This window comes from Balaenoptera physalus (assembly GCF_965194825.1).
Source record: "Balaenoptera physalus genome assembly, chromosome: 15".
In the NCBI taxonomy this organism is placed as follows: domain Eukaryota; kingdom Metazoa; phylum Chordata; class Mammalia; order Artiodactyla; family Balaenopteridae; genus Balaenoptera; species Balaenoptera physalus.
In genome coordinates, this window is record NC_138894.1 from 35,563,866 (window position 1) to 35,582,181 (window position 18,316).

At 37.9% G+C, this 18,316-nt stretch overlaps 1 protein-coding gene across 2 annotated transcripts in view; it reads left to right on the forward strand.

Moving 5' to 3' along the window:
- The first annotated feature begins 791 nt into the window (after positions 1 to 791).
- Positions 792 to 18,316, forward strand: part of EXOC6B (exocyst complex component 6B) — a 722,841-nt gene continuing 705,316 nt past the window's right edge. The window contains exon 1 of one of the 2 annotated variants that reach the window (XM_082426006.1): positions 792 to 3,262. In XM_082426006.1, the coding sequence (XP_082282132.1) occupies positions 3,150 to 3,262 (113 nt within the window). In that variant the 5' untranslated portion in view covers positions 792 to 3,149. The remainder of the gene's footprint in view (positions 3,263 to 18,316) is intronic. The other variant, XM_082426005.1, reaches the window with a different exon arrangement.

An 18,316-nucleotide genomic window follows, 5' to 3' on the forward strand; every position in this document is an offset into this window, starting at 1 on the left:
TGCCACTACTGTTGACAGTTTCTTGGATATCCTTTCAGAAATATTCTATCTGTGTAGTATTTTATGTATATATAAGCATATATATGAATTTTTTCTTTGTGATTTTTTAAAAAATATTTATTTATTTATTTATTTGGCTGCCCTGGGTCTTAGTTGTGGCACTTGGGATCTTCATTGTGGCGTGTGGGATCTTTAGTTGTGGCATGCAGGATCTTTAGTTGCAGCATGTGGGCTTTTAGTTGAGGCATGTGGGATCTAGTTCCCTGACCAGGGATCGAACCCGGGCCCCCTGCATTGGGAGTATGGAGTCTTAACCTCTGGACCACCAGGGAAGTCCCGTGGTTTTTAAATTGAGGTATAAATGACATACAACATTAGTAATTTCTGGTGTACAACATAATGATTTGATATTTGTATATGTTGTGAAATAAGTGTAGTTAACATCCATCACCATACATAGTTACAGAACTTTTTTTTTCTTGTGGTGAGAATTTTTAAGGTCTAGTCACTTAGCTACTTTCAATTATGCGATACAGTATTCTTTTGGGTTTTTTCTTTTTTTTTCAACAAATATATCTGTTCAGATTTTTATTCAACCAAACAAAAAGATTCTACAATCAATCCCACTTGCATTTTTTTCCTTGAAATATAGTTGATTTACAATGTTGTGTTAATTACTGCTGTACAGCATATATACATTCTTTTTTTAAAAAAATAAATTTATTTATGGCTGTGCTGGGTACTCGTTGCTGTGCGTGGGCTTCCTCTAGTTGCGGCGAGTGGGGGCCCACTCTTCGTTGCGGTGCGCGGGCCTCTCACTGTCGTGGCCTCTCCTGCTGCGGAGCACGCGCCCCAGGCATGCAGGCTTCAGTAGTTGTGGCACGTGGGCTCAGCAGTTGTGGCTCGCGGGCTCTAGAGTGGAGGCTCAGTAGCTGTGGTGCACGGGCTCAGCTGCTCCGCGGCATGTGGGATCCTCCCGGGCCAGGGCTCGAACCCATGTCCCCTGCATTGGCAGGCAGACTCCCAACCACTGTGCCACCAGGGAAGCTCTTACATTCTTTTTTAAAATATTTTTTTCCATTATGGTTTATCATAGGATATTGAATATAGTCCTCTGTGTTATACAGTATGACCTTGTTGTTTATCTCCTTTTCTCTTTTTCTTGAAGTATAGTTGATGTACAATATTATATAAGTTTCAGGTGTACAACAAAGTGATTTACAATTTTTAAAGGTTATATCCCATTTATAGTTATTATAAAATATTGGTTATATTCCCTGTGCTGTACAATATATCCTTGTATCTTATTCATTTTATACATAGTAGTTTGTACCTCTTAATCCCCTCCCCCTATCTTGCCCCTCCCCACTTCCCTCTCCCAACTTGTAACCACTAGTTTGTTCTCTATATCTGTGAGTCTGTTTCTTTTTTCTTGTATTCACTAGTTATTTTATTTTTTTAGATTCCACATATAAGTGATACCATACAATATTTGTCTTTCTCTGTCTGACTTATTTCACTTAGCATAATACCCACCAGGTCCATCATCCATGCTGTTGCTAATGGCAACATTTCATTCCTTTTTATGGCTGAGTAGTATTCCATTGTGTGTGTGTGTTTGTGTGTGTGTGTGTATACCACATCTTCTTTATCCATTCATCTGCTGATGGACACTTAGGTTGCTTGAATATTTTTTTTTAAATGAAAACATGCTCTATATACTGTTTCATGCATTTTTTTTTCACTCAACCCTATAATTTGAAGACAGTTTCATATCTGAATATAGAGTCTTTTCTCTTTCTCCTTAATGATTGCATAATTATCCATGGCATAAATTATTTAGCCTCAACTTCCAGTTTGGTTCTTACTTGCCTTTTTTTGTTGATGACAACACCATTCTCCCGGCTACTCTGCTCCAAACCTTGGAGTAATAATACCCAACATCCTCCTTCCCCATACCTAGTAAATCATGTCAATTCTGCTCTTACAATGCTTTTCCTACTTGTCCATTCTTTTTCATTCTCATTGCCACTTCCCTGGATTAGGCCTTAACATTTTCTACAGCATTTTCCTGTCTCCAGATTTTCTATTTCTGTCCACCTTGCACACTTGCTTTAGATCAAGTTTCCTAAGGCCAAGATTTGGTTTGTGTCACTACTCTTCTTAAAAACCTTCAGTGGATTCCCAGTCATTGTGTTATATTTTAAAACTCAAGCATTGATCAATAAATATGATTTAAAAATTCTAATCTGGTGAATTTATGAAATGCAGATGCCTGGATAAGAATGTCCACATGTAGGACCTTTGGTCTGTATTAAAAAAAAGGATCCAAGGTGCTTTTGATGCAGTTGGTTGTTGGACCAGTGGAGCCATTAGAATAAAGTACAAATTTCTCTTCCCGGTATTCCTTTTCCAAGATGCTTTTCCAGCCCCATCTCTTGCTACTACTTCTCTACACACCAGTGCAACTGAAGTTTTTGTTGGCTTTCTGGGTGCTCCTCACACCTTCCAATCACATCTTTTAAAAATGTTCAGGCTTAGTCTCTCAATGAATCCTTCGCAGCCAGAAGTGATCGCTGTGCTCGATTCTCTGAACTGGCTTACAGGTACATTATGCCTTACCTCTTAGTTTCGGGTTTCTTAGTTTTGAGCTTTTCCTCCTTGTTAACTTGTAAGATCGCTGTCCGCAGAAACCTAGTTAGTCCTTTCTTAATATTCGTCCCTATAGAGGCTTTTGTACTTTGAGGCAAGGGTCTTAAGAATTTGTAGGTTTAGTGCCATTGCCGGACTTAATCTCCGTTGCGTATGAAGTCGTTAACTGTTCCTGCCTTATAGTGGAGCTTTTAACACGTGTTTGCGGATTCAATGAATAACGTGTGGAACCCCATCTCCCAGAGAACTACAATCCCAGCGGGCATTGCGCGGAACGTCGGCGGACGTGGTGACGCTAGGGGGCGTGCCGCATCTGAGGGAGGGGTCGTCCTGCGGGTAGCAGGAGGCTCAGGAGGCTCTGGAGACTGGGGTGAGAGAGAGGAGAGAGAGAGAGAGAGCGAGAGAGAGGGAGAGAGAGAGGGAGAGAGAGAGAGCGCGAGCGAGCGAAAGGTGAGCCGAGCTGAAGGAGGGCACGCGCTGCCGGGCACCCCCAGTCTATGGAGCGGGGTAAGATGGCGGAGGCGGAGAGCCTGGAGACAGCGGCGGAGCACGAGCGGATCCTCCGAGAGATCGAGAGCACCGACACGGCCTGCATCGGGCCCACGCTCAGGTACCCTGGGTACCGGGGCCACAGATGGGCGGGCATGGGCGGGGCCCGGGGGCAGGCTCCCTCGGGGCTGTGCGCCCGGCCGGCCACCCGCAGGGCCAGCGCCGGCCCCTCCCTTCGGAGAACCAGGCGAGCGACCTCCACCCTCGGCGAGGCGGGTCCCCCTCCGCAGTCCCGCCGTGGGGTCCCTTCCCGACCGTCGGCGCCGGCAGCCCCGTTACTCTGTAGGCTCCTCCTGCCTCTCTCGGGGCTGGGGCAGCCGTCGTTCTCCCTCCGAGGCTAGACCGGCCCGCGCCCGGCAGGTGGTGGCTTTTAGCAGAGCTTCCCCCTGAGTACATCACCCTTCTGCCTCCGACTCAAACCCCGTCCTGCCCTAGACCCAAGTCCTGCTCTTCAGGCAAAACAGAATTCACCCCACGGTCTGTTGCTCGGAAATCAAACTCTTGCCTCAAAATCACAGCCACTTCTCAGAATCGAGTTCTTGAAAATCCTAGGCCTGGAAAGAGGGAAGTTTCCTTCAACCTCTCCTGTGAGCGGGTGCTCGCTGAGCCCTGTCAGGAGGACGACCTCCCCAAATGTGCAGCCTCCTGGTACTCCTCACCGAAGACACGTTATCCCCCCTCCGTTCCCTGTGACCATTACTTTGCCCACACACCCTCATTTTATTTGCAGTTGTCAAAACAAGCCGCCACCCACCTCAACTTATTTAACAAAACTTAGGTACCACTTACTATGTAAAGTGCAAGACATTTATTAAGCGATTTACAAGTATAACTTATTCAAACCGCACAACAGCCCTATTAGGAAGGTACTATTATTGCCCTCATTTTACAGATGAAGCACAGAGAGGTTAAGTGACTTGCCCAAGGTCACAGAGAAAATAAAGGAGAGTCGTGATTCCTGCTCATGCATTTTGGATCCAGAGTCTGCATTCTTAATCTCTGTTTTTCTGCCTCAATTGGGGATCACCATCTACCAGTACTTTATGTTAATTACTCACCAAGCGCAATTTCAAACTACCTTTTTCTTTCCCCTCAGTTTATTAGTGCCCTAGAACTAGCTTATTTTCGTCCTTCCTGTGGCACCTTCTGATCTCCATGCAGCCAACAGAGAGAATTATCTTACCCACCTTGTACAGTCTTGGGTCGCTGTTCCTCCCTTCAAAAAAGTTATTACTCACTGCTTGTTTTTTCGTGGGGAGAGTTGCCTCATGAAAGTGTTTGAAGGAGGGGCAGGCTGGAGACTTGACTCCTCATTTCCACCTGCACAGCTTCCTTCTCCAGGGCATATTGTTAGCACAGTTCTACCAGTGCCATCCCTGGACATGGGACATGACCATCCTTAGTAGTTTGCTTTTTGTCCCTTACTGCATTATGATCATGACCGTCATGCTCCTCTCTTTTCACATTTTCTTGCGTTCTTAGGGGTGAATGACCCTCATTTCATTATCTTTACTTTTATAAAAACTAAGGACTACTTACTGGTATTCTATATGCATTATTAATGGTTATTCATATTTGGTTTTCATGACACAAAATGTTATTAGAGTTACTGAGGATGCTGTTTCAGTATTCTACTAAGAAATTTGGCTGCTGAGCTATATAGTTGGCAGCCAAGCAAAGCTCCTGCTGGAACAGTTGGGATTACCAGAGTTTTTAGGAAGGATTCTTCATCAGAACACCATCAATGTTGTCTTGAGTTGGTTGTGGTTTTTAATTGCTGTCGTTCTTGGTTTATAGGATAAATGACTTAATTTAATGTTATCAATTTAGTTTGTTGTGATTTATTATGTTAGCTCTCCACTGAATAGTAGTTGAATAATAATGCATATTTGTTCAACTGAATTTTGGCCTGTAATTTTCCATTATCTTGTCTGAAGAGTATATATATTATGTTTAAAATACGTTACCCATTCTCCCGCAGATTTGCCTCATTGTTATCACTGAGTTCTTTATTCACTGGAAAGTCAGGTTTTGTTGGGGTAGATGGATTAGGGATCTTTTGTCCTAAGGGGACATGGTAAAAAAAAAAAAAAAGTTTTGAAAACCGCTGCACTATCCTACTACTTTCAGTTGCTTTTCCTGACTCCCTTTTATCATTATTAGGGGCTTTTCATTTTTGGCCTTGTCTGGTCTTTGGTGGATAACCCTAAATCTTGCTATCGGACCCAAGATTCAGTCACTAGAACATCCTATAATACAAGTAGTATCCGCTGTCTTTGTCTTTAGTCTAGCTTGTTCTTCCCATATTCACAGGGGATGATCTCATCTTTCTTCCTTATTCAATTCAGAGGCAGCAGCATGCACAGACTTGATGTTTCTCATCTCATGCTTTACCCTGGGTGCACTTCCATAATCATTATCTCCTGGTTTTCCATCACAGTTATTAAACAGGTTTCATAAAGGCAGTAGGCTCTCTTCCCTAACTTTACCCTTAACTGTAAATCCCAAACTCTATCCCTCTTCATAGCCTTTCCTATTTCTTTTTTTTTTTTTCTTAATATTTTTATTCTTGGCTGTGTTGCGTCTTCGTTTCTGTGCAAGGGCCTGCTCCAGTTGCGGGAAGCGGGGACCACTCTTCATCGCGGTGCGCGGGCCTCTCACTATCGCGGCCTCTCTTGTTGCGGAGCACGGGCTCCAGACGCGCCGGCTCAGTAATTTTGGCTCACGGGCCCAGTTGCTCCGCGGCACGTGGGATCTTCCCAGACCAGGGCTCGAGCCCGTGTCCCCTGCATTGGCAGGCAGATTCTCAACCACTGCGCCACCAGGGCAGCCCTCCTATTTCTTTTGAGGTAGCATTTTTAAGGCGCTGGGTTCTTTAGCTGTTCCTGAGAAAGGTTTTGTAAGTGAAGAGGAACTAGATAATAATAATTTGTGGTACCAAATTATTCTTCCAGTTTTACCCCTTTTTGTTTGAGGAGCCATAGTGGCGTGACTTTTTCATTATATAACTAACCTTATTTAAGTGAACAGTAAATGCAATGTTAGTTGATTCCCATGTATCATAAGGAGTGCCTTTCCTTACTGTAATTCTGAAAGTCCCAAGCTTATCCATGCATATAGAGGCTGTTGCCTAGCAAATTCTTTTGGGAAAGCAGCCATCTCTTTCTTCTCTGTCTTCATCTCAAAAATTATTTTGTTAACTACAAGTCCTGATTTTGCAGATGAGGAAAGAGGCCCATAAGATGTTAGGGCATGTCTTGTTTTTAAAATAATATTGATTCTTGCCTTGTAGTGCTAATACTAAAATAGTGATCACAAATCACTCATGAACAATAGCTTCATATTTTCATTTTTCAAATCACGTTTACATACCTCTAGTCTTCTTTCACATCAGTTATTCAGAATAAGCCATTTCCTCACTTTGCTCTCTGGGTGCTAGCAATTAACATTCAGTCTTAATTGCTATTTAAGATTTTAAAACAGACTTTTAAATTTAACAGTGAAATACATTGCCTTTAAAACAATAGCTTTATTGGGATATAATTCATATACTGTACAGTTCACCCATTTAAACAATACAATTCAGTGTTTTTTTTAGTGTATTCAGAGTTGTGTAACAGTCACCATAGTCTAATTTTATTTTATTTATTTATATTTTTTAACATCTTTATTGGAGTATAATTGCTTTACAATGGTGTGTTAGTTTCTGCTTTATAACAAAGTGAATCAGTTATACATATACATATGTTCCCATATCTCTTCCCTCTTGCGTCTCCCTCCCTCCCACCCTCCCTATCCCACCCCTCTAGGTGTTCACAAAGCACCGAGCTGATCCCCCTATGCTATGCGGCTGCTTCCCACTAGCTATCGATTTTACGTTTGGTAGTGTATGTATGTCCATGCCACTCTCTCACTTTGTCACAGCTTACCCTTCCCCCTCCCCGTGTCCTCAAGTCCATTCTCTAGTAGGTCTGTGTCTTCATTCCCGTCTTGCCCCTAGGTTCTTCATGACCATTTTTTTTTCTCTTAGATTCCATATATATGTGTTAGCATACGGTATTTGTTTTTCTCTTTCTGACTTACTTCACTCTGTATGACAGACTCTAGGTCCATCCACCTCACTACAAATAACTCAATTTCGTTTCTTTTTATGGCTGAGTAATATTCCATTGTATATATGTGCCACATCTTCTTTATCCATTCATCTGTTGATGGACACTTAGGTTGCTTCCATGTCCTGTCTATTGTAAATAGAGCTGCAATGAACATTTTGGTACATGACTCTTTTTGAATTATGGTTTTCTCAGGGTATATGCCCAGTAGTGGGATTGCTGGGTCGTATGGTAGTTCTATTTTTAGTTTTTTAAGGAACCTCCATACTGTTCTCCATAGTGGCTGTATCAATTCACATTCCCACCAACAGTGCAAGAGGGCTCCCTTTTCTCTATACCCTCTCCAGCATTTATTGTTTCTAGATTTTTTGATGATGGCCATTCTGACCGGTGTGAGATGATATCTCATTGTAGTTTTGATTTGCATTTCTCTAATGATTAATGATGTTGAGCATTCTTTCATGTGTTTGTTGGCAATCTGTATATCTTCTTTGGAGAAATGTCTATTTAGGTCTTCTGCCCATTTTTGGATTGGGTTGTTTGTTTTTTTGATATTGAGCTGCATGAGCTGCTTGTAAATTTTGGAGATTAATCCTTTGTCAGTTGCTTCATTTGCAAATATTTTCTCCCATTCTGAGGGTTGTCTTTTCATCTTCTTTATGGTTTCCTTTGCTGTGCAAAAGCTTTTAAGTGTCATTAGGTCCCATTTGTTTATTTTTGTTTTTATTTCCATATCTCTAGGAGGTGGGTCAAAAAGGATCTTGCTGTGATTTATGTCATAGAGTGTTCTGCCTGTGTTTTCCTCTGAGAGTTTGATAGTGTCCGGTCTTACATTTAGGTCTCTAATCCATTTTGAGTTTATTTTTGTGTATGGTGTTAGGGAGTGTTCTAATTTCATACTTTTACATGTAGCTCTCCAGTTTTCCCAGCACCACTTATTGAAGAGGCTGTCTTTTCTCCACTGTATATTCTTGCCTCCTTTATCAAAGATAAGGTGACCATATGTGTGTGGGTTTATCTCTGGGCTTTCTATCCTGTTCCATTGATCTATATTTCTGTTCTTGTGTCAGTACCATAACACAGTCTAATTTTAGAACATTTTCATCACCCCCAAAAGAAACCCCATACCCATTAGCAGTCACTCTTCATTCTGTCCCCCTTCCCAAGGCAGTCACTACTTTCTGTCTTTATGGGTTTGCCTATTCTGTTCAGTTTGTATAAATGAATCATACAACATTTTGAGGAACTGCCAAACTGTTTAACAAAATGTCTGTACCATTTTGTATTCCTGCCAGCAATGTGTAAGTGTTCCAGTTTCTCCATATCCTTGTTAGCACTTGTTATTATCTTTTTTATTTTAGCCATGCTAGTGGATATGAAGTTGCATCTCACTGTCATTTTGATTTGCATTTCCCTAATGGTTAATGTTTTCTTTTTTTTTAAAAATATATTTATTTATTTATTTATTTTTGGCTGTGTTGGGTCGTTTCTGTGCGAGGACTTTCTCTAGTTGCGGCAAGCGGGGGCCACTCTTCATCGCGGTGCGCGGGCCTCTCACTATCGCGGTCTCTCTTGTTGCGGAGCACAGGCTCCAGACGTGCAGGCTCAGTAGCTGTGGCTCACGGGCCTAGTTGCTCCGCGGCACGTGGGATCTTCCCAGACCAGGGCTCGAACCCGTGTCCCCTGCATTAGCAGGCAGATTCTCAACCCCTGCGCCACCAGGGAAGCCCCGGGTTAATGTTTTCATGTGCTTATTTTTTATTTGTTTATCTTTTTTGGAGCAATGTCTGTTGAGATCCTTTGCTCAGTTTTTACTTGGGTTGTCTTTTTATTATTGAGTTGTAAGAGTTCTTTATATATTCTGGATATAAGTCTCTTACCAGGAATAGGATTTGCAAATACTTTCTTCCATTCTTTTGGTTTGTTTTTTCATTTTTCTTGTTGCACAAAAGTTTTAAATTTTGATGTAAGTCCAGTGTATCTAGTTTTTATTTTTTTGCTTGTGCTTTTGGTGTTGTATCTAGGAAACCTTTGCTTTACCCAAGATTATGATGATTTCTTCCTGTTTTTTTCCTGAGTTGGATAATTTTATCTTTACATTAAGGTCTGTGATCTATTTTGAGTTAATTTTTGCCTATAGTGTAAGGAAGGGTGTTCAGTTTCATTCTTTTACATGTTGATATGCAGTTGTTCTAGCATCATTTGTTGATTGCCATTTTTCTTACCCAGATATATTTCTGGTTGATTTATCTTGGTCTTTTTACCATTAAATTTATATTCCTTATTTGTAGCAGAAATGTAACCTTCAAGACCCTGTCATTGTGTTTGTTTGACTTTGCTGTTCAGCTTGACCTCCCTTGTTGAGTGCTCTCACCTGGGAAGAAGTTTGCTCTAATGTTTTCAGATAAAGGTTTTCTCTTTTTTAGCTTAATTGCTGCCTTCCATTTCTGAGGTTCTTGTGTTATAAGAATGATGTGATTGCTATGTTTGATCTTGGTAAAGCACTTTACTTTAGGGACTGATTCTTGTCTTACCTCATGGAATGGTTTTGTGTTATACTGCTCAGCTTTAAGATTAACATAAGGTGTATTAATGATAGAATCTTATCTATTTGATCTTTTTCACTGTTGAAACATTAAAAAAGCTATTATGTCAACATTATAAAAATTTTGGAAGCTATATTAAGAATTACTTACACTCCTGTAACACTGCTGCTGTTGTTTTGGTGCATTTCCTTTTAGACCTTTGGTTTATGTATTTTGTTGTTAAAAAGCTGTATTCTTGGTGTGGTAACAATTTTCTCTCTTGCTTATTTAATTAAATTGTGTGTAAAGCTGCCTCTTACAGAAAAGAAATATGGGGAATATTTTCAAAAGCTGTTTTGCTCAGTGTCATTTGATAATTAAATATGGGGAACTGGCTTCCCCACTTACTAATTCTGTGCCTTTGGCCACATGGGTTTGTTTTCCATCCTCTGCCTTCCCCCATTACCTAAGTTGTACAGAAGCCAGTTAATCATAATCCTTGGTTTATGACACTCTCTCATTATTGGTCACCACATGGACCTCTTTAAACAATTAATTAATTGTTTTTATAAGCAATTTACCACCCTAGTAGGCAAATTTTTCTCATCTTTAAAATGGGGATTATACCACCTACATTGCAGGAACAGTATCAAAAAAAAAAAAAAAAAGGAGATAAAGCGTTCTTCACTATACCTGCTAGGTAGTAGTAACTCCGATAATGTGAGTCATCTGCTTTTTACCCTTGAGTTGGCTATGTGGACTTAGGTATTTCTGTTTTTGGAATTATGTTAATTACAAAACTTAGTGTTTGGAGTGGTTCTTGACTTTTTTTTCCCCTTCCACTCATACATCTGAGGGATATAATATTCATCAATAATCAGACCCTGGAAGTGGTTACTTTGATATAGACTGGAGAAAGGAGGAGGAGATGGGAAACAATCTTATAAAGGCAGTTTAGGTGACTGATACACTCCCTCCTTGACAATCAATGAGGGGAAAGACATGATCTCCCATTGCTAATTGCTTAATTTTTAGTAGTAGCTCCCTTCTAAAAATAACATTTTTATATTTTAATTTATAAACGTAAGGTAATGACTTGTAAAAAGATAGAAGAAACAGACAACAAAAAACTTAATCCTACCACCCTGTCACAATCTTATATATTTCTTTTAAACTTTTCCCACATTCGTTTTATTACGCTAGAAGAATATTATCATGTTGTGTCTTGCCTTTTCAGTTAACATATTATGTACAGTTTTATACATTGTTATATATTATATATTTATATTATTTTGGTGGCTTCATTCATGAATTTATTCATTCATTCTACAAATATTTATGGAACAACTTCTATGTGCCAGGTACTCTTCCAGGCTCTGGGGTACAACAGGGAGCAAAATAGACATGTCCCTGCCCTTTTGGACCTTACATTCTAGTGGAGCACTCACAGAATAAACAAACACATAGATACATAAAATAATAGTGCTACTTAGTTGTTAGTGTTACATATGATGGGGTATTATTTTTGATTAGGTGGTTAGAAAAAGTTATTCTGGCAAAGATTTGAAAAGAGTGAAGGAGCAAGCCATATGACTCTCCGGGGGAAGTACCTTCCAGACAGCAGGCACAGTGTGAAGACTCAGGAGAAGCATAATGGGAGGCGATGGTAGGAAATTAGTGAGGGTCCAGATAGTGTAGACTAAGAAAGAGACTGATTTTATTTCTAAGTGTTATGGTAAGGTACAAGAGAGTTTTGAGCAGGAAAGTGACATGCTCCAACTTAAGTTAAACAAAGAACATTCTGGCTGCTGTGTGAAGATTGGAGTAAGAGAAGAAACAGGAAAACCAGTCAAGGGATATTTGCAGTAATAAGAACTAAGAGATGGTTGTAGCATGCAGTAAGATGTTGGGGAGGAGATGATGAGAAGTAGTTGGATTTAGAATATATTTTGAAAGCAGAGCCAAAAATATTGAATTAGTTATAGGGGTTAAAAAAAGAGAGGAAGCAAGCATGATTCCAAGGCTCTTGGCCTAAGTAAATGGGTGAATGGTGGTGCCATTTATTAGACTAGAGAATAAAGGGGGAGGAATTTTATTTTTCTTCCTGGCACTTACTACTGCCTGACATATGTAATTTTTAATTGTCTCCTCCATTAGAATGTGTTTTCCCAGAGGGGAGGAATTTTGTTCCTTTTGTTTGCTGCTGTATCCTGGGAACCTGAAAGAGTGCCTGGCATACAGTAGGTACTCAATAAATATTGAATGAATAGAAGAATAAAATAATTGTACCATGAACTGTTAATTATTTGGGGGTTAATTAACTGATTTGTAGATTAACTGTCTTAAAAAATATGACTAGACTTTTGAGGAAAAAATAAAACTGCTGAAAATCTTGAAAACCTCAGCGTGTTGGAAGTGTTTATTTTTTGGAATTACATATGATTTTAGAGTTCCTCTTTCTCTTCATCAAAAGCGTAATCTAAAATGATTGGCCTCTAATGCCTGTCATTCTTAAATATTTTTGCAGTATTGTTAAAATTTTTCAAATTTAAGTATGATAACTTTAGTGACTAAAATGTTATGATCTAAGTACACATTGTATAAATAAAGCTTAACATGTGGTAATAAGTTAAAATTTTTGTACATTTGGGAAAAAGGGGGTGGATAGTGTTAAATAAGTTTCAATTACAATATGGAATAGGATAATGAATTTTTTGTGGTTTGATAAATAAAAGTTAGGTTTTATTTTAATAGCTTCATTGACTTGTCAAGCAAATTGGAAAAATGAAAAACTGAAAAAGCCTTCTTGTAGCTGATAAGACAGTGCTGGTTTGGTTCAATCAGCAATGGGCTCCAAGTCTGATTTTATTCAAGCTAAAGAAACAAAAATTTTCATTGAAGCTCTTCCAGTGGAAGGTTATTCTGGTGTGTTATCTGATCAATTAGATTCAAGCCATAGAAAAATTAGTAGTCACAGAGGGAAATTAAATGGGAGAGTAGCATTTGGCAATCACTCCTATGCTGAATTTGAAGAATTTATTAGTTATCATTAGATCAAATATGTAGTGCTGGTGAAACTCATCTGGAAATTTTACCTAGTATAATTCTGAAAATAAAATATCAATGGGTAAATTATCTTTATTTGTATGGGTTTGAAATATTTAAAAAGTGGAAAGAAAATGATATGAACCATAAATCTAGTATTTTTCCCATTCCCTCTATTTCCTCATTTTATTAGTTTGTTGTTTATTCTTTCATTGTATTTTTAATGCAAATATAGGCATATATGATTTTATTTTCTCTTCCCCTTTTACAAAAGAAGTAGTGTACTGTATATGCAGTTCTGTAGCTTACTGTTTTATATTATTTCATCAATATATTTTGGAGATCTGTCCATATCAGTATGCAGAGATTTCCCTTATTCTTTTTTACACCTACATAGTGTAAATATACTATGGTTTATTCAGCCAGTTCCCTATTTCTGTATACTTGGGTTATGTCCAGTCTTTTGTTGGACAAAATAATGCAGCAGTGAATAACCTTGAATGTCTGTCATTTCTTATTGTACATTTCATACTGTATCTGTAGGACTGATTCCCAGAAGTGGATTGCTGGGTAAAATAATGAGTGTACCTGTACTTTAGTAGGTATTACTTTCTACAGGGGTTTTACCATTTTGTTCTCCTAGCCGTCTATGAGATTGCTCATTTCTCCATAGCATTTTCAACAAAGTGTGTTTTAGACTTTTGAGTTTTTGCTACTATGATAATGACATGGTATTTCAGCGTTTTTATTTGTACTGTATGAGTGAGGCTGAACATCTCTTCATATGTGTAAAGGCTGTGTATGTGTGTGTACTGTCTGTCCATGTCCTTTGATTATTTTTCTATAAGGTTGGTATTTTTCTCTTTGATTTGGGAGCACTAGTAAAGAACCTTTGATAATTATGCTTTGCTTAAATGCATCAGGAGTGTACAAACTAAAATGAGTTGTGATTACTAAAACAAAGAAACCATTGTTTTTTATGGAATGAAAGTTTCAAACCTGCCTTTCTGTTGTTTTAGTTATAAAGGAACATGAATAAACACATTTTAAAAGAATTAAAACAAAATCTTATAGCAAGAGGCTATGATAATTTGAAATCAGAAGGTTTTTTGGGGGAATGCAGTAACATTATTAGATAATGCTGCTTCACATACAAATATAGTTCTTAGCAAATCAGAGGATGTCAACATTTTAATAAATTCTGTACTTTAAAATGTTATGGTATATATGTACATGTTTACATAATTTCCAGCATTTACCTAATTAGTATATGAATTAGTTGCCAAAAATTATTGATAAGGACAATTATTTAGTATGGTTTTGGAAGCAGTTTAGAATTTTAGAGGACATTTATGACGTAGCTTTAGTTTGGAATATGATATGTATGAATATTGATTAGCTCATTGAGGAAAATAAAGATATTTTGATTCTTTACATCGTTGGATTTGATAGTTTTTAGTATTCGCTAATGATGTAATAATTTATTTAATCATACAAAATCAAGCTTCCAGTTGAAAACAACTTGAAGAAATAAAATTAGTGAGTAGCTTCTCTATGAAATGTGTGAATCCGGGTTGAGATGCTGAGCAACTATGACATTTAATATTTGCTTGGGGGAGATAGCAAAAATAATGAGGGGGGGAGGAGTTAGTAAAAACTGAGTTAATGATAAAGCTGAGCTTAAACACTTGCAACCTGATGTGACTAATAGCTTATTTCTTAGAGGTGTCTGCTATGGCTGTGGGAAAAAAGAGTAAAGGCTTTTTTTGCAGTGTAGTAGTATCTGCTGGAGTATTTAGAAAACAAAGAAGACAGTTTGCTGAGTAGCTGATGTTACATGGACTTTGTTCGAATATTTGAAGTAAGGAGAGGTCAGTTAAGAGATAGACAATGATAATGAAATATTGTAATATTTTGGCTATTATAGAAAGCAATTTGTGATGTGTATCTGTAAGTTATATTTATGTTATATTTTACATTCCTAGATGTCCTTGGAATGTTAAATGTTGTCTTTCAAATTGCGGGTAACTTAGCATTAATATTTCCTTCACATTTTGACTGATTTTTTTGAAGGGTGATTAATTTTGTCTTAACTCTGTTTTGGGGTTATTCCCAGTCTCCTTCCCCTCTTATTCTGGTTGACAATTGACTGTTTTCTCTTTCTCTCTCTTTTTCTCTGATTTTCCCCTTGCCTTGTAGAAAGGAATTAGACGGTTTCTAAAAATCTATGTGATTTAAAAAAATACATGTAATAGATACATCAAAGGTGGTGAGCAAATTGGGGCGAGGGAAAACGAAGGTAGGAAAGAGAATATGAAGTCAAGAGTGAGAGCTGTTAAAAGATTATGTTTGTTAAGGTAGGCCATCAGTTTGGCTCTAGGCTTTCCGGCAGCTAGTGCAAAAACGAGATATGCTTTGTTGTTTGAGTTATGGTGTAAACTTAAAAAGTAGTTACTTTGGAGAAGCACAGCTATTCTTGGTTCTGAGAACTGTTTCTCCCATATGTCCTCACCAAGAAGGCCCTGTATAATGTAACTTTAATAGCCATATAGTAAATGCAGCAATATGTGACAGGCTGTTTCTTATATTGTCCTTTAGTGAAAGCATATGGCATAACCAAAGCACAATTTAGTAAAAGCAGTTCTGCAGGGAGTCAAGGGAATGCAGTTGTCTGCTTGTCTTGGCTTAATCAAGGCATGGATTTTATAATACCTACAGTGGAAGTTGATGGTGCATTATCCCACTTACCCCCTTTTTTTGATTATTGATCACTTTGAGAATCTTTTGAATGCTATACACCCTTTCCTTAGTAAAATGCATGTGACCAGTCTTCATAATTTCTAGTCTAGAAGAGTGTATGCCTTGCATGTACGTTAGTTAATTCTTCATAAGTACTGCTTTTAGTAGTCAAGGTTTTTGATAACTGACAAGTATCAATGAGTTCAAGATTATATTTTTTTGCCTTTCTTTCTGAATGTATCACTTGCATGTGTTCTAGGTTAAGTAAGACCTATATGTGCTTTAAAAGTAAACCAGCTGTGGGTTGGAATATTATTTTTTTATGAAAGTTGAAGAACCTGGATAAGCCACTCTATTCCTTCAAAAGAAGTAGAGTGAGAGAGAGTACTTAAGGATAGGGCCAAGGTTCTTTAGAAGTTATTTGGGTTGTGTTCTAGAAAGAAAGAAATGCCGTTAAAGCCACCATAATTTTATTCCTAACAGTCTTAAATTTGATGTTAAAGACCAACCCACCTTGGCCATTTAAAAAATTGCCAACAAATAAAGTAACCATAGATGTTTTGTCTGTGTAATTTAGAGTATACTTCCTGGAAAATGTATGCCTTATTAAGGAGGTTATTTACCTGGAATGTCTGGAACCTACCCTGTTCTGGATTTATAATTAAAAAAAAATTGAGATGTATAAGTCTCGAACACAGTGATTGATAAAATAAATTTAAGCGTGTAATATATATTTGCATAACTGTAATTTAAAACTTTAAAACATGCATCGCCCGGTTAAACGTCTAAGTGAGCAAGAACTATCACAGTGCAACCAACTAGGTTACCTTAATGTGACTTGTGATGATACATATGGACTAGGACTCTGTTAAAATACATGCCTCCCGTTCACAGTCTTGGAGATCATCAGATTGACATGTATCTTGCACTGTAGTGAATTTACCTTCGGTTACTACTGTGATTTGATAAAAGCAAAAGCAAAAACAATGACAATAACAAACTTTTTAAAAGAACAATTCTATCATTTTTTGGGTATTTAGATGTTTCCAGTGTTTAGGAAGCTGGACAGATGTTCTGTTGTATATTAGATAAGTGACAAGACCATTTGCCAAAAATGATGATTTGGATTAAAATAAGGCTCTTTTGCATATTTGTTTTTGATTAAAAAGCTGTGGAGTAACACAGGCTTTCAATTTTGATTGTGTTTTTATATACTTGGAACATGGCAAAGTGGGACGAAAGTGTATCTTTTGGCGCTGTGATTTTGTATAGTGGAGCACTAACATCTTGTTGCATGTCAAAACCTTTGCTCTTATTGTTCTCAGTATCTCTATATTTGAAAAGTGCTTCTTTATGTTTTTTTCCTTTGCAAATTGTGGCTTTGTTTCTTTCCTCATATTTGTGCTTGCTTTTTGTATCTCCCTTCTGCTTCCTGTGAAACATCTAAGCAAGCAAGAATCATCGCAGTGCGACTAACTTTCACTTTCTGGGGAAGCTCTGGTGCCAATAAACAATAACATTTTAAGGGTATTGATATGAAATGTGATCTTACCAAGAAATATGAATGAATAAAAACAGCAGACATTGAGCTTGACTGAATCCATGTTATGAAACATTTTTGGTATGGAGTTTGATTTTAGGAAAGACATGTTTGTATAACACATTAAAAAAAAAAAAGGAGAGAAATAAGGGAGCTAGCCAAACATTTTGTTTTTGATGAGGTAAAAGAATTACTTGACATTTGTAAGGGAGCAGTGTACAACAAAGATCTTTTGGCATTGGAGTAGCAAAAGAAAGAGGAAAATGAAACGAGAAGAGCTCTGGAAATAGAAAAATAGGCTATTGGAAGCATTTTTAAATGGTAAATGTGGATCTGACTCTATACATTTATTATTTGATTTTTTTAAAATGAAACTTTGCATTTTGAGGTAATTGGAGATTCACTTGTAAGAAATTATACAGAGATCCCCTATACCCTTTACACAGTTTCCTCCACTAGCAGCATCATGAGAAACTGTAGTACAGTATATCAGGACTAAGAGATTGACATTATGACAGTCAAAATACAGAATATTTTCATCACCACAAGCATCCCTCATGTTGCCCTCTTATAACTACAACTATTTTCCTTCTGTCCCTATCTGCTCTTTAGCCCCTGAAAACCACTAAACTGTTCTCCATTTCTATAATTTTATCAGCTCAAGAATGTTATATAAATGGAATCATACAGTATGTAACATTTTGGAATTGGCTTCACTCAATGTAATTTCCTGGAGATTCATCCAAATTGTTGTGGTGTATCAATAGTTTGTTCCTTTTTATTGCAGAATGGTATTCCATGGTACAGCTGTACCACAGTTTTTTAATCATTCACCCATTAAAGGACATCTGGCTTGTTTCCAGTTTTTGGCTATTAAAATGAAACTGCTATAAATAGTTCTGTGAAGGTTTTTGTGTGAACAGACATTTTCACTTCTCTTGGGTATATAGCTAGTGGTGGAATTGCTGGGTCATATGGTAACTCTGTGTTTAACTTTTTGAAGAACTACTAAACTTGTTTTCTAAAGTGGTGGTACCATTTTACGTTCCCACCAGCAATGTAGGCGGGTTCCAGTTTTTCCAGATCCTTGCTAGCATTTGGTATCACTATTTTTTATTTTAGCCATTCTGATGCAGGTGTAGTAGTAATGCTGA